The following is a 24,720-nucleotide window of genomic DNA, read 5'->3' as shown; positions in this document are numbered from 1 at the left end:
TTGCTTATAATGATGTTGATCCTCCATGATGTAAAACCGGAAATGACGTTGTTATTGGTACCACATGCATTTAGCGAGTCTAGGCGCATTGCATGCATTTTAATTATATTTGCTCATTTAAATGTTGTTGTTTATTTCTCTTTATTTAATTGTTGATTGATGATTATGGTTGACTGATGAATGTGCGTGGCCATCCGCTTAGGTGGTCTTGTTGTTGTTTATGATGTTGCAAGTTATGATGTTGTTTTAATTCAGTTATTTTCTTGATGTATTGTCGCTCACCTTTACATTCCCCCTTCTGGCTTGGCCCTACGGTGTGCAACCGTAGATTTTCAGGTAGGTGATGAGTCATAGCTGATGCGTTCGGATAGCTGTTGCTTTGCTATTTATTTGGAGTCGCTCTGTTAGGATGTTGTTGGGAGAAATTTTTATTTAATTATGTTGTTAAATTTTTATAACAATTGAGCTATGTCACTTGATTCAGTATTTTCAACTCGGACTTTGAAATTTATATTATTTTTGTATTTTCCGCCGCATGATTTTTAATCATTTGAGGAATTAGTTAATTGGAGTAAGTGTGACATCCTTATTAAATAAATGAAATTAACTTTTTCGAAAATAAAATAAAGGGGTAAATTAAGGGTGTTACACATTTGACTATAAAATTGCAACTCATATAAAGAAAACTAAAATCTTATATGATTACACTAATAAAATAAAAAATGATACATCCTTTCAAACTTATGAAATATTATAAGAGATCTATTACATTAAAATATAAACAAACTACGATATAAATTAATAAAAAATCTAATATTTCTAAACAACTTTGTTTTTACTCATATACTAATATTAAACATAATCATATTTTAAAATAATATATATTATTTAACTATATGTGATTATAGTTATCACAATGATTATTTTTTTATTTATAAAAATATTTTAATTATATATTTTAATCGAACCCGTGCAACGCACGGGTTTATTCCTAGTACACAATAACAATGTATATGAAAAAATATAAGTTTGTAGAGATGACACATAAGCATAAGAGTTTTTGTAGAGATGACACAACAGCAAAAAAATGTTTGCTTTACAATTATATATATATATATATATATATATATATATATATATATATATATATATATATATATATTTGCCACTTCAAGCTTAAATGTTACCCTTTATATGTTGCGGTAGCAATCGACCACTCCATTTGCACGCCTCAGAAAGCTACACCAAACATGAATTGGTAGGTGCTTAAATTAAAAGAGTAACATCATACGTTGATTATAATAAAAAAAAAAAAAAGAACACAAAATGAAAATACAAACCTTTGATTATTATTCTCCTTCTGGAATACACACACCTCTCAAATTGAAAGTCCACAAACTCATATCTACCAAGAGATTGTTCATAAGACACATATATATAGTCAATTAATGCCACATTTTAATTTTTTGTGGGAATTGAAAGGCTAAGAAGATTTTTTGATAGGAAAATAGCAAAAGGTTGCTAATATTAAAAGAGTGTACCGTTTCAAAAAATTTACAACTTTTCATATGATTTAGACCATAAAAGTTAATGAGAAAGTTATTTGGGAGTTACAAACATGAAGGAAACATAAGAGTATACACAATGACAATGAATATGAAAAAATATGAGTTTTGTAGAGATGACACATAAGCATAAGAGTTTTTGTAGAGATGACACATCAGCAAAAAAAAGTTTGCTTTACAATTATATATATATATATATATATATATATATATATATATATATATTGATGATGATGATTGATGATTGATGATGATGATTGATTATATGAAAGAAAAGTTACAGATTATATTAATATCAAAAATTTCATATCAAATAGATTCAATTGTTAGAATTTAATAATTTTTAATTATTCGAATAAATTTCACTATTGAAATCATAAGAGTCCAAGTTTATTTTAAAATTTAGTTATAATAATTATATAATTTATTTTAATACACACGAAAGCACGCACGCACGCACGCACACGCAAGTGCATACACATACATACACACTAAGTAAAAATACAAATAAAAATAAGCCGCTAGGTTTAGTCTAGTAGTGAGGGGTTTGAGTAGTACGTTATAGGTTATAGGTTCGATCCACAACTCATTGCAAATAAACAAAATACAAATAAAAATTGATGCACCTAAAATTTTGATACCCTATATGATCGCTCCTCTCGAACATCCTCCAAAATCCTCTACCAGAAAGGTACCTTTGCCATATTTTCTAATTGCTCCAATTATTTTGTCCACTCAATCAAAACCATTCAAATTGCCAATTAAATGAATGTGGGAAAGTGGAAAAATGATATGGCGGCCATATATATCTTTTTTACTTTCTAGCTAAGTTTGATTAGTTTCCATTCCACTTTTCTTCTTAAGCATTCACATAAATTTGGGTAAGATACCTGAAAAAGACATGTCCCATTTATTTATCTTCTTTTTCCCTTTTCCCCTTTGATTTATATATTTCTGGATGTTTTAATGTGTTATTTTTTTTATTAATTCTATCCAAACTTCCAAAGATATGGTTGGGATAAGTGCACAAACCAATACATGAACAAAGTACTCCTATGATTAACACCACATACATTGAAGTATTTGATTGTTGTTGGTCATTACATTATTACACAAGACATGTCTTATGTGTCTCTTTGCGTCAAGTAATGGGAATTTTGACACTTTAGGGGGTGGGAATTAGAAGGCGTTGAGGTTGGATGCAAAAAGTACAACTATTCAAATAATGGCCGATAAGGAATGATAGGGTGAGAGCCATAGTAGAAGAGAATTCATTCTATCTCAATCTCTCATTAACTCGTGATCATTATCATTACTTTTTGCAAAAGTATCTTCCGGAAGTCCTAGTTGGCTCATGGAAATTTTTAAAATACGTCTCTCACTAGGGGCGGACCAGACATGGATTATCGGTGTGGCTAAATTTTTTAGGCGTTATTGAAAAAAAATTCATCGTTATCTTAATAATTCAGTTAAACAACAAACAACATATGAAATTATTATTAATACACATGTGTATCTAAAAAAATACCAACAATTCAGAAAATTTCTATTTCAAAAAAAAGAAATTAACAAACTAACAAACTATATCCAGAAAACTACAAAATTTCTATTCGAAAAAAAAAGAAAAGATTATAACTTATTGAATATATGTGAAATCATACATATTACTGTTGTTTGATACATCACAAGATTCTATCTTGGACCAAAATATATTGAACCCAAAATTTTATTAGCTTATAGTTTATTTTGATTAGCTAATTCAATTATGAAATTCTGGTATCGCAGAACCAAATGTTGTACATGATGGCGAAACATCTGGTCTGTCATGAATAATATGGCAAGACATATAACATTAACAACAGATACTGAAAAACGTAAATAGTAGATGTTATACACGATGCTCCAACATTTGTCAGGAGCGATAATATACTGATGTTGAACGCGATGCTTAAGCATCTCGTACCAGTACAGACAAGTTAATAATAAAGTGCAGAACGTAAAACACAAATTATTTGTTAACCCAGTTCGGCGCAACGTCACCTAATCTGGGGGATACCAATCCAGGAGTGAATCCACTATGATAGTATTAGTTCAAAGCTAAACTCGCCTGTTTACAACTTATCACCTAATCACCACCCGTGCTATATTCTACCTAAGTCACACCTAGGTATGAGAACCTCCGCTCAACTCCTCTTAATCACAGCCACTGTGATCGTACAAATAACAACTTGCAGATGAAGACACACTTCTTAAACATTCACCAATTCCGTACTTCAAAGCTTAGGAATGGTTCACACACACTATCTCTTTGCTTAGAAGCTCTAGAGATATTACAACACTCTACTCATTACCTAAAGGTTTCTGAGTGAGGACATAGTGACCATCTCACAACCCGAGTGGTTCACTTACACCAACTCTCCTAGAGAGTGGCTACATGACACGAAACCCTAAAAGACTACATCGTTGTAAATATTGATTTCGGTTTCGGTGAGCTGAACAATTGAAATTTCTGGCACACAGTGGACAGGTGTTGATCAAGGTGTATCAACACTTGTCTGTATTAGACAGATGTTGCTAAAGGTGCACCAACACTTGTCTATAAACAGAGTACAGAACATAAAACGATAAAGACAATAAAGTAAATAACACACAAGAGTTGTTAACCCAGTTCAGCCTAACAGCCTACTCTGGGGGATACCAATCCAAGAATGAAGTCCACTATCAGCAGTATTACTTCGAAGCTAAACTCACCCGTTTACAACTTCTCACTTAATCACTACCCAATGACACTTCTACCTAGGAACTCCTAGATATGAGACCCTGTCCCAATTCCCACCTTAACAACACACTCAGCATTGTTATCAGCTTCAACGATTACAAACGGTGGAGACACACTCCTAAGAAACTAGGATTCACTCTTGCTTAAACGCTTGCGAGCAAATCACACAACACACTAGAACAATCTCCGTACTTCAAAGCTTAGGAGGAGTTCACACTTACAACTCAATAAACACAGATCCTAAGCTTGCATCAATGAGATACAAGAAAGGCTCACAATTAACACTCTAAAATCCCTAAAACACACGCTTTGTAAGAACACGATTTTAGATGCTTGAAACCATATGCTTGCCTTCCTATTTATAGTAGTAGAACGACTTGGGCTTCAAGACAAAATTAGGGCTTCTAGAATTGCTGCAGCAGCTGATATATTTTTGAAAATAATAGTTCTATTTTTGAAACACAAAAATATATTTTCCAAAAATATAATTCCTTTAGAAAATATAACTAGGGTTCGGCTGCCTCCTGAAACACATTAAACACGTGCGCCTTCCTCTGTAAGAAACCTTGAAACAATTCTTCAATCAAATCTTCAAAAGATTGAGTAGAAAATAAAAACCGCTAGCTGGCGCGCACAGTCAGACAGGTGTTGTTCCAAAGTGTACCCACATTTGTCACAACACTTGGTGTAGGCACATATGTCTCAACACTTGGCTAAAGGATGTTTTTGCAAAATGTAGCCAACATACAAAAACCCAACAATATCCCCCTTTGGCAAATTTTGGCTAAAACAATATTAGACCAGTATTAAGAGAGATACGGTATTACCTTTCCTTCGAGTCAACATGATCACACAACTAGGAAAGAAAGTAACACATAATAAAACTACTTCCAAAAGAGTTAAGTAGCATCAGAGACAATGCAACAGCGGAATAAAAACTACTAGCCTCATGGAACAACACAAGGGAGAAATAAACTCCCATATTAGATGCTAAGAAGTAGGAGAAGTAAACTCCTAATAGTTAAAGTGCATCCATTCATCATAAGAACATCAGGAAAAATAAATTCCCATAAACATTTGAGAAAAATAAATTCTCAGTCATAGTGGATAGTGAACTCATTAGTCAGGTGCCATCACACTTGGCACAACACTTGTCATCAAACACATTCAGGCGATCAAGAGATATTATCACTCACACTCCCCCTGAATTCATGCATACGAACATCCGATAGAGAAAGAATAATTTACTCCTCCCCCTTAACACATGCATATTACTCACACTCCCTCTCAATACGAGCATAGATCAATAGCGCAGAAACAGTCACCAGATGTAAGAACATGTAAGAACATCTGTCCACACACTTGTCACACACACACACACTACTCCCCCTTTTTAGCCATAAATTTTGACAAACACCATGCATAGGAAAACATAGAGTAGCAGACAAGAGAAATATCAGAGTGCACATATTACAGACCATAATGCACACACAGGTGCTAGAAATCCAGGGCCTTGCCCATAAAAGGAACAAAAGAGAAATACCAAAAGTACATCAGAAAAACATAAGAAAAACATCAGAAGTCAGATAGAAGAACTTTCATCAGAGTCCTCCATCATATCCTCAGTGTCATCATCAGAGCCACTAGTTTCTACACCTTCTTGTCCATCAGGCTCACCCTCAGCAATCTCAGCAGCTTCCTCAGCCTTGAGGGCCTCAATCACACGATCTATCTTCAATTTTCTGGCCTCAAGTGCTCTGCTAGCCTCAGTCAAGTTAGCAATCATCTACTTCCTAGAGAGTACGCCAGCCTGGACAGATGAGCCAACACCTGCTGCAACATTTGTCCCTTCAAGCAGCCTTTGCTCAATGGTCAGCAATCCTTTCCTTTTACAAGGAATATCAGGACTCCTCAGAATATCTGGATGCTGCTCAAGGATGATATTACATAACAGAGTGGGAAGGGCTACTGGCTTCTCAACAGCATAGGTCATAGCATGGCTTAATGTTTCATGAAAGAAATAGGACCCATAATCAAATTTTTCCTTAGTACCCACAGCATAAATGAATTTGCCTAAACCTCTGGCCACATCACCTGAGTGGGTTGTAGGCACCCAATTGTGTGCAGCAATCCTATTTAAAATGGCGTAAAATGGAGAGAGAGAAGTTGCAGCCAACTTAGCCTTAGTAGGCCAAACTTTCAACCTGCCAGCTGTGAGGACCTTGCAGACCTCATTGTCTGTAACCTTTATATCAGCCACCTCTTCAGAATTTCTTTGCAGATATTGGCTAATAACAGTTGGTGAGAATTTGACACACTTCCCACGAACAAAAACTTGCCTATATTTAGGACTTGCTGGATCATTACAGTTTTCAGCCACATTAATCAAAAATTCTTTGACAAGCCTGTCATAGCACTTGTCCAAACCACAGACAGTCTTCATCAAACCTGCATATTCAATAGCTTCAACAACACTTTGGCATTGGAGGATGTCTTCCTTCAGATTCCTCTCTAGAGCCAACCTCCTGTGATATACAAATTTCCATCTAGCAGACCCATTCTCCAGATGGAATGATACATTGTCTAATGGAGCATAGGGAACAGACTGAGGGACCTTCTTTCTTCCTATACTCTTCCTAGATGTGCTGCCAAATGCAGCAACATCTGTCTCTGGCTCAAACTCAGAGTCACTAGTTGGTGGAGCTTTCCTTTTCTTAGCTTTTCCCTTTTCCTCAGTTCTAGGAACCACCTTACTATCAGGTTTTGGAGGTCCATATAGGGGCTTTCTACCAGTACCTTTTCCAGCCCTAGATGATTTGGGCCTTTGGACAGGTGTGTTAGCAGTTTTTATACCTTTACCAGCCCTGCTTCTAGTCCTTCTAGCCACACTAACATCAGAATTTGTAGGAACAGACTTATCACTAACAGTGGTTTCATTTACAATTATAACATCAGGATTTTCATTAACATCCTTATCAGCAGCAATCTCCTCACCAGCAGACTTAGGTTTGGGACTCTCATCAGACTCATAATAGTCCACAAGATTTTCTGTTGCCAAAGATGTGGTAACATCTGGCACAACATTTGGCTCAGCGTCAGGTGTCACAACACTTGACGCAGCATGAGTCTCATGACCTGTTTTCTTGAGAGACTCGGCAGCAACAACATTATTGGTCTCAGTGGAAGCACCAATATTAGAATCAACAATAGTAGGGGGGTTAGGAACATTTTTCCCAATTTTTCAGACACAGCAGGGTCCTTTAAACCTAGGGTTTCAGCAGAATTTGGAACATTAAGGTTTTGATTAAGAGAATTCTTACCAGATGCGTCAACATTTTCTTCAGTAAGATTAATGATAGGAGTAGCAGTACCACTCAATGGAAGTGGATCAATATGTAGTTCAGACATTGTGAAACTCCTCTTCGTTTCAGATTTCGATTTCTTGCTCTTCTTTTTCTTAATCGAAGCAGAGGGAGATGAAGAGTTGAGGCTCACATGTGATGTCTTCTCCTTCTTCGATGTTTTCTTCACCCTTTTAGCAGGACTAATAGGTGGTATACTTGAAAGGGGAATGGCGTTGACAACAAGAGAGTCCATACCCATGGCGGATTGAAATCGAGTAGCTTCGTCGTTAATTGGAGTGGATTTTGCAGAATCAGACATGGTGAGTATAATGAAGTAAAATTTGTGGTTGATGAGGATAGAAGTTGAGCGATTTCTGAGAAAGTAGAAAGTTGAAGTTGAGTTGATTTTCGTGAGGAAGAGAGGAAGATGAGAAGTTTGCGTGATGATGGGTTGGTTATGAAAAGCAAATAATAACTCCCCTAAGTTAGCGTGCACCAAAAGTGGGAGAGAGAAATCAACTGCTGCACGCTCTCCATGCAGTAACTGCTATTGATTTTCAAATAGGCAAATTCCTAATTTGCCCCTTAATTTTTCAAATTGACTTGCGTCCAAAGCCTTTGTAAAAATGTCTGCTAATTGTTCTTCAGATGCAATGTGTTCAAGTGTGACAATTTTTTCTTCCACAAGTTCTCTTATAAAATGATGTCGTATATCAATGTGCTTAGTCCTACTATGCTGAATAGGATTTTTAGAGATATTTATAGCACTCAGATTATCACAGTAAAGTGTCATGACATCTTGCTCAACACTGTACTCCTTCAACATTTGTCTCATCACAACTACTACCAGCTGCTATATATTCTGCCTCAGCTGTGGATAGAGACACACTGTTTTGCTTCTTACTAAACCAAGATACTAGATTGCTTCCCAAGAAGAAACATGCACCAGAAGTGCTCTTTCTATCATCAGCACTTCCTGCCCAATCTGCATTGTAACGACCCAAATTTATTATTCACTATGTAAGTGTTTAATTATTTGGTGATGTGGTTTTTAAGTAAGATAGTAACTTTAAGTTATTTATCGAGTACTTTAGTTATTAGGCGGGTAGAGTGAGTTAACGTGTAATTGGGCCAAGCCAATTGGGCTGGAGGCCCAATGGGCCTTGTGTGTGTGTGTGGCGCCATATGGCCATGAGAGGGAGAAGAGAAATTCATTTCTCTTTTGTTCTTGTGTTCTTGAGAGAGAGGAAGAGAGCTTGAGGGGCTAGGGCAAGGAAAAGGGAGAGATTCAAGAGCAAATCTCCTAGTTTTCTTCGAATCCAGGTAAGAGAGTAGAGTTCATATTCGTGGGTGACTCGAGGAAGGGGAGAATGTCGATTTCTCCTCACCCGAACTTCCTCCACCCCATTTTCGTTTTAGTTTTGGATGGATTTTCTTAATGGAAATCGATTCTAAGGTTCATAACATGCTTAATATGTTTTTATCATGATGTATGAACGAATTTATTGGATAAAAACGAAGTTTATAGATGATTAAACTCAAGAACTTTGTGTTCTTGAGAGTTTTGAGTAAAAGTGTTAAATCTCTACTTTTTCGTAGTAAAAATGGTAGATCGGTGAAATGAACCGTCCTTTTGTGTTTAGATATGCTTGTTATGCTTGAATATAAACTTATTTGGGGTTTATAACATGAAAAATAGGATTTTTGGGTGAATTGGTGTGGAAAACGCAGGTTTTGAACTGTCCTGACAGGAGGCGCTCGCTAGGCCCTCGCTCAGCGAATGTGTGGCGAACAGCTCGCCACAGCTCGCCATGAGCTGGTGACCCACTGGTGTGGTTCGCTGTGTCTCGCTGAGCCTTCGCTCAGCGAAGGCCTCTGTGACAGCAACTTTTTGATAATTGTCTTAAGTGCAATTAGGCATTTGTAACATGGATTTAAGGTATCCTAACATGCAATTAAGTGTTTGTAACCATGATTGATTGCTTGTTGATGAATAATGAATTGTTGTTGATTATGATTATGATTATGATTATGATGATGTTTATTTAAATGTCAAAGAAGTATATTAAGGTGTTAATCAACTTAATAAAGAAGGATATTAGGATTATGTTATTCTAATAAAGAAGTATATCGAATTATGTTATTCGATAAAGACGGATATTAAGGTATTGTTTATCTTAATAAAGACGGACGTTGGATAGTGTTTCACGTTATTGTTGATGGGCTATATGCCAAAATTGTTGATGGATATATTCATGAGTTTTGAGTGCATGCATCATGAATATTTAGGGATATTGTCTTGTCCAATAAAGAAGCATATCGAACTATATTTGTTTGATAAAGACGGATATCGGAGGTGAGATACTCTGATAAAGACGATGGTACCACATGCATTAGAGGTGTCTAGAGGACATAACATGAATGTGAAGCATTAGATTGCATTAGGGATTATGTGTGCATTTTATGATAAATGATGTTTGACACATACTTGGTAAATGTTGATTGTTAATCCGTATGTGAGGAGCAGAGTCCGTCATGACTATAAAATGAACAACGCAGGGTCCGTCATGACCATAATCCGAACAATGTATTTGTGGTGTTAGATTATGTAATGACCCATTTTTCATATTCGTATATTTATTAAATGTTATTTTATTTATTAATTGGCTTTTATTATTTTAGTGAGCGACGAATAATTATTTAGCCGAGCGTAAGTTATTAGACGCGAGAACCTTTGTTTTGGGCTTAATGGGCGTGAGAGGCCATTTGGGCCTAAGCCACTTGGGCTTGGTTCATGACTTTTAGGGAGAGGTATATAAAGAAACCTTGTCATGAGACTTGGCTCATTTCATGACTTTTGTCTTAGAAGCAAGAATAGAAGCAAGAGCAAAACCATAGAGCAAGGGCTAGGGTTTGATCAAGAGAGAAAGCTTGAGCAAGAGAAGGCTAGGAATCATCACCAAACTTAAGGTAAGAGATTAGAATTCATGATTCTTGAGTGGCAAGGAGAGGGGAGATTGTCTATGTCTCCATTCCCGAACTCTCCCACTCAATTTCCTTTTAGACTTTTGATTAAGCTTTTGTATGTGAGTGTGATGTTCTTCATCATCACTTTGTATGTGTTAATCACTAGCTTGATTCCATGAAAAATATGTATGTGTTTGAATCATGTTTGAAAAGTTTATGAAAGTTGCTTAAAATCCAAGAAAAGGGCATGATCATGATTTTGTGAGGTATTTGGAGGTTTGTAAGGGATGATTAATGTTCCTTGATACCATATATGTTTGAAATTGCTGTTTATAAGAATTTATAACATGTTTGAATGAATTTTTGAGCTGATTCAATGTTAAACCGCCTTAGAAAACTCAAGAATAGATATTTTCTGGTGTAGTTCGCTAAGCGACCAGGAGATTCGCTACGCGAACCTGCTCGCCACAAGCTCGCTACCTGTTCGCCATGCACCTGTAATCCTCTGACGTAGTTCGCTGCAGCGAACTGAGCTTCGCTTAGCGAATAGTTCGCTACCTGTTCGCAACTGCTTCGCTTAGCGAACAGTACTGAACCTGCAACTTTTGTTAATGGTTGTAAGTGTAATTAGGCACTTGTAACATGGTTTAAGGGTATCCTTACATGATTGTTGATACATGTTGATGCTGTTAATGCTTATTGTTAATCGTTATATGATTGATAAACGTGTATGCAATAAGTTGTAGTTTAAAGTGAGTAATGTGATGTTTTGGCATTAATTTGTAATGTTAAAGTGAATGTGTTAGGATTGTGCTCCCGCATTCATAAAAGAGTAGCTTCGAGCTAAAGAATATCATATGGTTGATATGTGCATACATGCATGCATTCATGATTGTATGTGAACATTGGAAACTTGGGTTCCAATAACGAAAATGGATTATGTGTCCATAATGAAGCCGAGGATCGGATTAGATGAATCCATGAGTCCAGAGTTGCTATCCAACAGGATATAAAACTGTGTTGGCTTATCCAAGGGAGATAAGATGGTTCGGTAAGTTCCGACATATCCAGCAAGATATAAAACTATTCTTGGTCCACCGTTGGTGAGACACCTTGGTACCACATGCATTTAGTCATGTCTAGGGATGGCATGACAGTGAATTGATTGGCATTAGATTGCATTAGGGTATATGCACATTTACTTGGTAGTCGTTATGTGACATTACTTGACTGGTTTTGACGTGTTCGCTGTAGGTAGCTGACTAGGTAAATTCCTATGTATTTAATACTGTAATTGTATGGCGTGAGTTAGAATATGTATGATAGTTCGAAAGTGTAAGGCCTTTCTTATGCTCGTATGTTATGCGATTATGTTTTCTAACTCTCTGCTTTGTGTTATTTGCTGGACCTTTGGGGGTTCAGATATTCAGGCTGAGGACTGTGCCGACGATTAGACTGCTGTTTTAGCTTGGTGTTGAAGTATCTTTTGGTGAGGAGACTTAGCATAGATTTCTCCTTTTAGTACTAGCTTTTGGTTAGAGTTTGTAAATAGTAAATGCTCTGGTAATGTAACCTCGAGTCGGGGATTACGCTTGGCTTTCATCGTATATCGGTGTTACCTTTTTGATATGCTAGTTCTTGTATAAGTGACATCCTTAGGGATGAATATGGCTTATGTATATATATGTATATATATGCATGCTTGGTTTGATTGAATCCGCTGTTGCTTTTCATGTTAAACTTCATGACGCTCTGTGTGTATGCTTGTGTTTTAATTACCGCGTGGCACTCTGTGTAACACCCCGTTTTTCAAAGCATAAAAAGGGGTATTATTTTATTTTTTTTAAATCAACACGCTTAAATAAAATGGCGCGCGTGAACGCCCGCAGCTATCTCGGCAATTCGTCATTCAATAGAAAATAAATATAACATCAACACATTATATTACAGGGCTTCCTCGAAGCAAAGTGTGTACCTGAATAATTTACATACAACGGATATAGCAAGTTCATCAACCAAAAAGACACGAGTCATGAACCGAATATATCACAAGGCCCAACGGCACTAACATGTCTGAGTATAATGTATAAAACATACAGTCATCCCAAAATATAACCTAGGCCCTAAGCCTACCAAAATGTAGCCTAACAAGCGCTACTCTCTACACTCCGGGATAGTCCACGAAGTCCTCGCCGTCCACACGACCTACGGTCTCAGATGGCGCTCCATCGTCTGGGGTGGGAGGAGCCCGCGATATGGCATGCAAAATAAGGGTCACCAACTGGAAACTAGTAATAAAATACCGAATACACATACCAGAATAGAAAGCGGTAAACACTTATCACAACATCACGTCAAGAAGAATAAATAAAGTGCACACATACCCTAATGCAAGACCTCTAATGAATGGTTGTGGCACAATCACCCAGATCGAATGCCACATGCATGAATTCCGGAAAAAGGTGGATTACACCCGGCACAATCACCCAGATCAAATGCCAACTCAATTGGTGGATACTCCGGAGTACAATCACCCAGATCAAATACCGGCTCCGTTAACGGCGGTACAATCACCCAGATCAAATACCGTCTCCGTTAAAGGCGGAAGTATCACCCGGTACAATCACCCAGATCAAATACCGACAATGTTTGCATGAGCATACGTCCCTACATATACTAATGCAACAAACATACACATATTCATAACCACATGTCAACACATATACTTCCCACCTATACGTAAGACAAATAACATCGAAAACAACCAAGCACACAAGCATGGAACCACAACAAGCATAACCACAAGCATACCCTAATGCTATTGACGGAAATAAAAAGGTGCCCTTACCTCGGCAATGCTTCCAACCAAAAACCACAACGTTTCACACTATCTACCGTTTCGCGTTTCCTAAAAATAACGAGCGGACAATGCATAAGTTTCTCCCAAAATATCTTAACGAAACTAAACCTATCAACAAAGGTCTAAGGCACTTCCTAACACTCTCGGATATTATTTCCGAGTCCTCCCCATAGTGATTAAAAATTCCCGAAGTTAAATACATTATTTTCACAAAACAAACACATTTTCGTTTTCAAAGCATACCATTGGTCTCTATGGTTTTAAACTTCAAAGGACACTTTCACACACTACCAAAACACTTGAAAACAACCTAAAAATTTTACGAAAATATCTCGACAAAATAATCGAGTTTTTCTTGCGTCGCAAGTTTCAAGTTTTTCTTTTCAATCAAGCACCATTGAAGAATCTTCTTTTAAAACCATGATCAAGCCTTCTCATTTAGGACTCAAAAAAATTGAAAACACATGGCCATACACTAAGGTATGCCACGGCCAACAACAACAAACAAGGCTAGCTCCTTGAGTTTTTCATTTCAAAACCATGGCCTTGATCATTTTGTTCCCCAAAATTATTTCATTGATCAATCAAAACATTTTCCAAAACCCACCCAAAATCTCATAAAATTTTCTAAGTCTTTTGAGCATGAAAATAATTTTTCAAACATAAATCTTTGCCAAGATTCTTAACTTCTAAAAAGTCTTAAAACAACCTCAAATACACAATTAACAAAACCATTTTTCATATTATTGATCAATTAGAAATTCTCCAAAAACCCTAACCAAGAACAAATCCATGAAAAACTCACTAATCTCATGGAATCAAACAAGCTAAGATTAAACAACACTAGTTAAGCTCTTAGAAACAATTTCCATGGATCAAAAATCTTTTATGAACTTTTCTAAAAATTTCTCATGAACCAAAATCTAACCAAACTTGGTGTTCTTGACCAACTAAAGAGAAAGGAAAGGAACTAGTTACCTTAGAGAAGAACTCTTGCAAACCTATGGATTCCAAAGAGCTTGAAATGGAATGATTTGGTGAAGGATTGAAAATTTGGTGATGAGCTAGGGCATGGAAGGGACTCACGGCCAAGCAAGAGAAAGGAGAGGTCTTTGTGATATTTTCTAAGTACAAAACAATGACCAAAGTCATCCTATGTAAAGGCATCATGATCATTCCTAGCCATAGGATCAAATAGTGCCACTAAAGCAAGATTAAACCCTAACCATTGGATCGATCCAAGTCTATCCTCTTAAGATATTTTCTTTCTCTCATGAGAACTCACGCCTCACAGACGAGTCGCATTACGCTTACGGACCAAACTCGCGAAACTAGAAAATTTAGAAACTAAACGTTCGCCTTAAACGATTTCCAAAAATTATCGCGAAACATTTTTCCCCGACTGTATTTTTCATTCCTAACTCTTAAAAATATTCTAAAGTCATATCCCAACTCAAGCCGATATATAAAGTTCCCATCTAAAATATCAACGGATTCGGAGTTAACGAAAATTCGGAACAGCGGGTAAACTATTGCCCGTTTTTTCAAAAACTAGAATAACGCGAAAAATAAAATTCCAAGGATACAAGAACATCCTCCTTCCTATAAGAAGACCAGGAAAACAAACCCCGTGCCATTCCGACACTCGAGCACAAAACAGGCACGATCTCAGCAAACTATGTCGTTATAACGATACATACAAAACAACTTAAAGAAAAACCCTAAAACTTTTATCCAATATTTATTTTCCTTACACAAAATAAACTGTGAAATTACGGGTCTTACATTACTACCCTCCAAAAAGAAGTTTCGTCCTCGAAACTAAAGGTAAGAGCAATAACCCATCTAGTTATTACTATCACCTACACAACAAAATCTCGTAGGAATAGGTGTAGCCACACAGATGCTAACACCAGGTGAAGCCACACAGATGCTATCACCACCACACTGACACGACCGTGCACAAAACGCAACCCTCTACATAGTCGCACTGGTTCCAAACTCTAGACACAAAGCTAGTAAAACTAGTCGATTCCAGTCAACATGATGCTGTCTATTATTAACAAGAGATCAAGGATGATCAGTTCCTCAATTTGTCAATAGATAGCCGACAATCATGATGGTGGTTTAGACCATCTTCACCTAACTTTAATAATGTTTTTTTCTTTGCCACTTGTGTTCCAGGTCCTCCGAGGCACAAGGGTCCAACAATTCCTTCGTGGTTTTCTTAATGTTTTCCTCACTTACTTACTACCTCGACCTTGTCAACGAGATACGACGCTCAAAACACGTCGCTTGAACTCTCATGCTTTCACTCATAAAACATCCTTAGAGTATCATCCAACAATAAGTACGATGTTATCACAGCAAGTACCACCCAAACCATTGCACTTCGAAAGAAATTATCATCTCAATAGAAGAACTTCACCACTTCGCCCATATCCATAAGTCCTTAATCTTTCCTTTAATATCATAACTGTGTAGACCCGCATGTTCACATTTGAATCTCATTCCAATCACGGTCTTAGTAATATCATCCCAGCATCTGGTTGGTGATCCAAGTTCCTCATTTCATTTTTTCTTGACACTCGCCAACTTTTATCATCTAATTCTCTTGGACTCCCTTTATCTAATTCTCAAATTTCCAAGAATCAATTTCTTATGCGTCCACTTATTTTCCAAATTAATACTTAGCTTATACTTACCAGCCTTAGCATAAAACGTTTATCCTTGTTGACTGCCATCATTGGCACAAACCATTTTAAATTGTATTCTCATTCTATTTCTAAACATCTCTCGGGTTTCTTTCCTCTTACCATTAAATCCTCTTCTACTCAAAAGGGCTTGTCACCCCGACCCCGACCATTCTTAATTATCCCGACATCACCTCACATGTCGAGATACCTACCTCCATAATATATCTTAAGGTACTCCCTACATCAATATTATTCAACCGTCCATGATGACAATATCCGAAGTCCTTTACTTACTCGATACAGATATTCATTCTGCTACGTCTGTCCTCATTGAAATTACTACAATGAATCGAAGCTGTGCTAGTCTCCACCAAACTTTTCTACCAGACAAGCGCTTACCTTCTTTTTTTTTTTTTTTTATTTCCACATACAACACACACCTCACCATGACATCCATTCAGGTGACGCTTTCGAATCCTTAATATACACGCACAATCAAAATTTTCCAAATTATATGTGAGGTAATCCCTTCCAAGTATCCTTAATTATTATAATCCACATTCTCATGTGCTTTTCCATCACTTATTCTTAACATTTCTTCCCAACGACTAACTATTTCGCTTCATTCCTTCCATAAATGACACTTCGCACTTAACCTCGACTTCTAAATTCTTATGTGGAATTCTCCAACATGCTTTCCACTTACTAAACTCACCATCCTTATTCCGACTGTACTCCTTTTCCTATTTAAATTTCCAAATTAACCAATGAGGTTGTCAGTCTCCCCTTACAACTTGTATTACCTTCTCGCTTCCTTGCTAACGCACAACGTTAACCATTCCTTTGCGATTATCTTGTCGATGTTATAATATCTACAAAACTCCAATTAGGTCCTCCTCAACAATCTAGTAAAATGAAACTTCTAAGTTCGATAAATTCCTAAAGTTGGTTTCCAAACAACCAAGACCTCCATCTCGTTGATTTCAAACCATGTCTTTAATTCGTCGCACATAATCCAAATATTCTACACATCCGTTCACTAGCTTGATTCTTATTCATCTCTAACTTCCACTAAGGTGTCTACTAATGTACACCTCAAAATCAAACGCTCCAATTAATTAATCCATCAAGTTCCTATTACGTATTTCTCTATGCATAATTATCTCTAATCTTATCTTCGTCATGTCACTATAATTTACCTCCGAATCGACACATATTACTCATTCATCCAGCGATTGAATACGTGTCTCAAATCTTAATGCTTGACTTCTCCAGAACAACTACCAAAACACAACCCTTCGCTATGATTTCCTCCTTAGTACGTTTAATACCGAAATCAATCTCTTGAATCTAATCCTCAAGAGATTTAAAATACTTACCACACCATCTAACTTTCTCCATTACATCTCAAAATTAAACCAAAATTTCCTTCCAACTATCGCTCCCATTGTCTTAGTACTCTTACTAACAAACTCTCTTTCTAATAATACACGACATTTCTAGAAAATTTCCAAAAATTCTCGTCCAAAACTTGAAGTATTTAAAACTTGTCTACCTCAACACCAATGATGTCATAAATTCAAGATACTACTTGGTCCTTCAACCCTTTTGGTCGATCGAAATCATTAACTTAAATGTTCATCCATACCGGGTCTCTACTCAAATCTTGACTAATTCCTTCAAACTACTCCAGAAAATTTCTCTAGGTATTTTCATACTATACACCTCTAGTGTCACCTATCATCGAGTTACAACTCATTTCCCAAGGATGACTCCTCATTCTTACCTAAACATCTATTCAAATCCACACTCATCCAACAATTAGTTACTTAAAGTTTCCTCTCACAACAACATCTATACACAAAATCTCCCCAAACTATGTATAGATTGCCACTTATCAACGTGATACTTGATCTCCTACCTTCAATCATCACGTGATTTACCCTTAATAATCACATTTCATATCCTAATATACCTTAAACACTCAACTTAAACCTTTAAGGTACCCATCGACATATAACTGTCATCTAACACCACCAGGTTCGCTCACTCTTGACGCGCAACATCCACTTTAACTCAAATACGGCTCGCCCCGATGATTACCCAATCATCGTAATTAATTCCAATTGACATTGTTGTCTGTTCCACCATCCCTCATTGGCTGCATCTTCTTGACAACCAAATGACTTCATCAAGTCTCATCCCGAACTCACCGTAGCAAACATCCAATATTTTCTTCAAATAGTTCCCCGAATCAAGTCCTTACTTGAAATCCTTTACAAGAATGATGTCCACTCGTCCACACTCAACATCTCCGAGTGACCACGTCCAATGCACTTCTAATCAATAATCTAACTTCCAAGAATCCCTTGCATTTCTTATTCTCCTCAAATCCATCCTCCTCGGACCGATGCCTCTGAGAAAATTCGGAGACACTCGTCGACCCAGTTCGACCAAAGCTCTAGGGGCTAACTGTCCTACTCACTAAAGCACTATAGGGAACATTGTTTCGGTTGAGAAACAATCAATTACCTAAGCATTTAACCCATGCTTGACTCAAGACAACAAACACATAAGAACCCAAGCACTTATGCTCACTAAACCCGACTCTAACTCTAATATGACTGACCTCAGACTGTTAACTCAAGTACACACTTTCCCTTTGAAGATCTAATGCCGAGCTCTGATACCAAAATGTAACACCCCGTTTTTCAAAACATAAAAAGGGGTATTATTTTATTTTTTTTAAATCAACACGCTTAAATAAAATGGCGCGCGTGAACGCCCGCAGCTATCTCGGCAATTCGTCATTCAATAGAAAATAAATATAACATCAACACATTATATTACAGGGCTTCCTCGAAGCAAAGTGTGTACCTGAATAATTTACATACAACGGATATAGCAAGTTCATCAACCAAAAAGACACGAGTCATGAACCGAATATATCACAAGGCCCAACGGCACTAACATGTCTGAGTATAATGTATAAAACATACAGTCATCCCAAAATATAACCTAGGCCCTAAGCCTACCAAAATGTAGCCTAACAAGCGCTACTCTCTACACTCCGGGATAGTCCACGAAGTCCTCGCCGTCCACACGACCTACGGTCTCAGATGGCGCTCCATCGTCTGGGGTGGGAGGAGCCCGCGATATGGCATGCAAAATAAGGGTCACCAACTGGAAACTAGTAATAAAATACCGAATACACATACCAGAATAGAAAGCGGTAAACACTTATCACAACATCACGTCAAGAAGAATAAATAAAGTGCACACATACCCTAATGCAAGACCTCTAATGAATGGTTGTGGCACAATCACCCAGATCGAATGCCACATGCATGAATTCCGGAAAAAGGTGGATTACACCCGGCACAATCACCCAGATCAAATGCCAACTCAATTGGTGGATACTCCGGAGTACAATCACCCAGATCAAATACCGGCTCCGTTAACGGCGGTACAATCACCCAGATCAAATACCGTCTCCGTTAAAGGCGGAAGTATCACCCGGTACAATCACCCAGATCAAATACCGACAATGTTTGCATGAGCATACGTCCCTACATATACTAATGCAACAAACATACACATATTCATAACCACATGTCAACACATATACTTCCCACCTATACGTAAGACAAATAACATCGAAAACAACCAAGCACACAAGCATGGAACCACAACAAGCATAACCACAAGCATACCCTAATGCTATTGACGGAAATAAAAAGGTGCCCTTACCTCGGCAATGCTTCCAACCAAAAACCACAACGTTTCACACTATCTACCGTTTCGCGTTTCCTAAAAATAACGAGCGGACAATGCATAAGTTTCTCCCAAAATATCTTAACGAAACTAAACCTATCAACAAAGGTCTAAGGCACTTCCTAACACTCTCGGATATTATTTCCGAGTCCTCCCCATAGTGATTAAAAATTCCCGAAGTTAAATACATTATTTTCACAAAACAAACACATTTTCGTTTTCAAAGCATACCATTGGTCTCTATGGTTTTAAACTTCAAAGGACACTTTCACACACTACCAAAACACTTGAAAACAACCTAAAAATTTTACGAAAATATCTCGACAAAATAATCGAGTTTTTCTTGCGTCGCAAGTTTCAAGTTTTTCTTTTCAATCAAGCACCATTGAAGAATCTTCTTTTAAAACCATGATCAAGCCTTCTCATTTAGGACTCAAAAAAATTGAAAACACATGGCCATACACTAAGGTATGCCACGGCCAACAACAACAAACAAGGCTAGCTCCTTGAGTTTTTCATTTCAAAACCATGGCCTTGATCATTTTGTTCCCCAAAATTATTTCATTGATCAATCAAAACATTTTCCAAAACCCACCCAAAATCTCATAAAATTTTCTAAGTCTTTTGAGCATGAAAATAATTTTTCAAACATAAATCTTTGCCAAGATTCTTAACTTCTAAAAAGTCTTAAAACAACCTCAAATACACAATTAACAAAACCATTTTTCATATTATTGATCAATTAGAAATTCTCCAAAAACCCTAACCAAGAACAAATCCATGAAAAACTCACTAATCTCATGGAATCAAACAAGCTAAGATTAAACAACACTAGTTAAGCTCTTAGAAACAATTTCCATGGATCAAAAATCTTTTATGAACTTTTCTAAAAATTTCTCATGAACCAAAATCTAACCAAACTTGGTGTTCTTGACCAACTAAAGAGAAAGGAAAGGAACTAGTTACCTTAGAGAAGAACTCTTGCAAACCTATGGATTCCAAAGAGCTTGAAATGGAATGATTTGGTGAAGGATTGAAAATTTGGTGATGAGCTAGGGCATGGAAGGGACTCACGGCCAAGCAAGAGAAAGGAGAGGTCTTTGTGATATTTTCTAAGTACAAAACAATGACCAAAGTCATCCTATGTAAAGGCATCATGATCATTCCTAGCCATAGGATCAAATAGTGCCACTAAAGCAAGATTAAACCCTAACCATTGGATCGATCCAAGTCTATCCTCTTAAGATATTTTCTTTCTCTCATGAGAACTCACGCCTCACAGACGAGTCGCATTACGCTTACGGACCAAACTCGCGAAACTAGAAAATTTAGAAACTAAACGTTCGCCTTAAACGATTTCCAAAAATTATCGCGAAACATTTTTCCCCGACTGTATTTTTCATTCATAACTCTTAAAAATATTCTAAAGTCATATCCCAACTCAAGCCGATATATAAAGTTCCCATCTAAAATATCAACGGATTCGGAGTTAACGAAAATTCGGAACAGCGGGTAAACTATTGCCCGTTTTTTCAAAAACTAGAATAACGCGAAAAATAAAATTCCAAGGATACAAGAACATCCTCCTTCCTATAAGAAGACCAGGAAAACAAACCCCGTGCCATTCCGACACTCGAGCACAAAACAGGCACGATCTCAGCAAACTATGTCGTTATAACGATACATACAAAACAACTTAAAGAAAAACCCTAAAACTTTTATCCAATATTTATTTTCCTTACACAAAATAAACTGTGAAATTACGGGTCTTACACTCTGCCTTTACACTTGTTGAAAAGTTTTTTAAATTACGTTTTTAAGGGTAGTATGGGTTAGGGTGTTACAATAGTGGTATCAGAGCAGGTCGGTTCATGTGAACCAATTAGGACTTTTCTTTTCCCCGTATGAGCATGTGTAGGGAACACTGTTAGTACTTTCTAACGTCTAGTTGTGATTCGTTCAGGAATCATGGCTGCTGCGAGAACGAATGCCCAGATTGCGGAGGCTTTGGCCGCACTCACCAACATAGTGGTTAGAGATCATCAACCTGGAAGAGAGGTAGAGATGAGGTTGGAACGGTTCATGAAGCAGAAACCGCCAACATTTACCGGAGGTTACAACCCGGATGGAGCTTACAAGTGGCTGGAGGAACTTGAAATAATTTTTGAAGCAATGGATTGTTCCGAGGAAGGGAAGACAACCCTTGGAACATATGTGTTGCGCGAGGAAGCGAACGTGTGGTGGAAGAACGCCAAGTTGAGGCTAGGACCCGGTGGTATGGCTATACCATGGGCAATGTTTAAAAGAGAATTTTTGGTTAAGTATTTTCCTGTTGATGTGAAGAACAAGAAAGTGGTGGAATTCATGGAACTAAAACAGAGGAATATGACGGTGGCTGACTATGCCGTCAAGTTCGAGACGTTGTGCGCATTTAGTCCGCATTACAACACTTTTGAAGCGGAGGACGACAAGTGCGTGAAGTTCGAGAGTGGCTTACGCCCGGACATTAAACATATGATTGGATTTTCACAGATAAGGGATTTTGCGACCCTTGTGAACAAGAGTAGGATCTGTGATGAGGATGGTAGAGCTAAGGTGAACTACTACAAAGCTGTGAACGACCGAAAAGGGAAAGGACAAGAGCGCGGAAAACCTTATGACAACCGCGGTAAGGGGAATACAAGTGGTGGTAAGAAGCCGGTGAATGGAAATTGTTACAACTGTGGAGAACGGGGTCATATGTCTTATGATTGCCCGAAGAGAGGGGATAGGTGTAAGAATTGTGGAAAGCTGGGCCACAAGACCGAAGCTTGCAGAGGAAAAGTGGTGTGTTTCAACTGTGGTGAGGAAGGCCACAAGAGTCCGACTAGTAAGAAGCCCAAGAAGGTGATGGGCAAGGTGTTTGCTTTGAGTGGAGAGGATGCTAGCCAAGAGGACAATCTCATTAGAGGTACGTGTTTCATCTATGACACTCCTTTAATTGCGATTATAGATACGGGAGCGACACATTCTTTTATTTCTTTGGATTGTGCGAAGCGTCTTAGTATTCCTTTAACGGATATGTCGAGTAGGATGGAAATAGAAACTCCTGCTAATGGTTCAGTGATTACTCGACAAGTATGTCGTAACTGCCCCGTAACCATTTTTTATAGGCACTTTGGTATGGATTTAGTGTGTATTCCACTTAGTGGTATGGACGTAATTTTTGGTATGAATTGGTTAATCTTCAACCGAATTCATATCAACTGTCGTGAGAAGGCCGTTGTTTTTCCGAAGCCGGAGGAGAACTTGCAATTGATGAGCGGGAAGGAAGTATCGGAATCGTTGAAAGAACATGCCGAGATGTTCATGATGTTTGCATCATTGAAACTCGAAGGAGGAGTTAAGGTAGAAGAGTTACCGATCGTTTGTGAATTCCCAGATGTGTTTCCGGATGATATATCTGACGTGCCTCCAAAGCGAGAGGTAGAGTTTTCTATCGACCTAGTACCTGGAACTAGTCCGATATTGATGGCGCCGTATCGAATGTCAGCGTCAGAGTTGAATGAGTTGAAGAAGCAACTTGAAGAGCTGCTTGAGAAGAGGTTTGTTCGGCCGAGTGTTTCGCCATGGGGAGCGCCGGTATTGCTTGTAAAGAAGAAAGATGAAAGCATGAGATTATGTATAGACTATCGTCAGTTGAACAAAGTGACGATCAAGAATAAATATCCACTTCCGAGGATAGATGATTTGATGGATCAACTAGTTGGAGCTTGCGTGTTTAGTAAGATCGATTTGAGATCCGGATACCATCAGATTAGAGTGAAGATGGAAGACATACCTAAGACTGCATTCAGGACGAGGTATGGGCACTACGAGTATTCAGTTATGCCGTTTGGTGTGACCAATGCACCCGGAGTTTTCATGGAATATATGAACCGAATTTTCCATTCGTTTTTGGATAGATTCGTGGTGGTGTTCATCGACGACATTTTGATTTACTCAAAATCCGAGGAAGAGCACGAAGAGCACTTGAGGATTGTTTTGCAAGTCTTGAAGGAGAAGAAGTTGTATGCCAAGTTGTCGAAGTGTGAATTTTGGATGAAAGAGGTGAGTTTGCTAGGGCATATAATTTCAAGTGGAGGAATCGCGGTAGATCCTGCGAAGGTTGACGCTGTGTCACAGTGGGGAACGCCGGAATCTGTTTCAGAGATTAGAAGTTTCCTTGGTTTAGCCGGTTATTATAGAAGATTCATCGAAGGTTTTTTGAAGTTGGCTTTACCGTTAACCAAGTTGACGAGGAAAGATCAAGCGTTTGTTTGGGATGGTAATTGTGAGAAGAGCTTCCAAGAGCTCAAGAGAAGATTGACTACTGCACCCGTGTTGATTTTACCTGATGCCAAAGAGTCGTTCGTCGTGTATTGCGATGCTTCGAAGTTAGGACTTGGCGGAGTGCTTATGCAAGGGGGTAATGTGGTAGCATATGCTTCAAGGCAACTGAAGGTTCACGAGAGGAACTATCCAACGCATGATTTGGAGTTAGCCGCAGTGGTGTTTGCTTTGAAAGTGTGGAGACACTACTTGTATGGATCAAGGTTTGAAGTTTTCAGTGATCACAAAAGTCTGAAATACTTATTCGACCAGAAGGAGTTGAATATGAGGCAACGAAGATGGCTCGAATTCTTAAAGGACTACGATTTTGGATTGAGTTATCACCCCGGAAAAGCCAATGTGGTGGCCGATGCATTAAGTAGGA

At 37.8% G+C, this 24,720-nt stretch overlaps 1 protein-coding gene across 1 annotated transcript; it reads right to left on the bottom strand.

Moving 5' to 3' along the window:
• Window positions 1–6,130: 6,130 nt before the first annotated feature.
• Window positions 6,131–8,007, bottom strand: LOC123922984. Its single transcript, XM_045975635.1, has 5 exons — window positions 7,594–8,007; window positions 7,026–7,519; window positions 6,793–6,869; window positions 6,553–6,699; window positions 6,131–6,438 (listed from the first exon to the last, which is right to left on the bottom strand). The coding sequence occupies exons 1-5, from the start codon at window positions 8,005–8,007 to the stop codon at window positions 6,131–6,133; spliced, it is 1,440 nt and encodes a 479-aa protein (XP_045831591.1).
• Between the last annotated feature and the right edge of the window lie 16,713 nt (window positions 8,008–24,720).

The sequence above is a fragment of the Trifolium pratense genome, linkage group LG4 (assembly GCF_020283565.1).
Source record: "Trifolium pratense cultivar HEN17-A07 linkage group LG4, ARS_RC_1.1, whole genome shotgun sequence".
Classification (NCBI taxonomy): domain Eukaryota; kingdom Viridiplantae; phylum Streptophyta; class Magnoliopsida; order Fabales; family Fabaceae; genus Trifolium; species Trifolium pratense.
The sequence above is the reverse complement of the archived record's forward strand: the minus strand, read 5'-3'. Positions and strand labels throughout refer to the sequence as shown.

Bases quoted from the DNA above. Each gene is read 5' to 3' on its own strand.
- LOC123922984 (XM_045975635.1), bottom strand. From the start codon at position 8,007: ATGTCTGATTCTGCAAAATCCACTCCAATTAACGACGAAGCTACTCGA. The intron at 7,520-7,593 runs GTGTCTGAAAAA...GCTTCCACTGAG, and splicing joins TAGGTTTAAAGGACCCTGCT to ACCAATAATGTTGTTGCTGC. The intron at 6,700-6,792 runs GTTTGATGAAGA...GTAATGATCCAG, and splicing joins TGAAGCTATTGAATATGCAG to CAAGTCCTAAATATAGGCAA.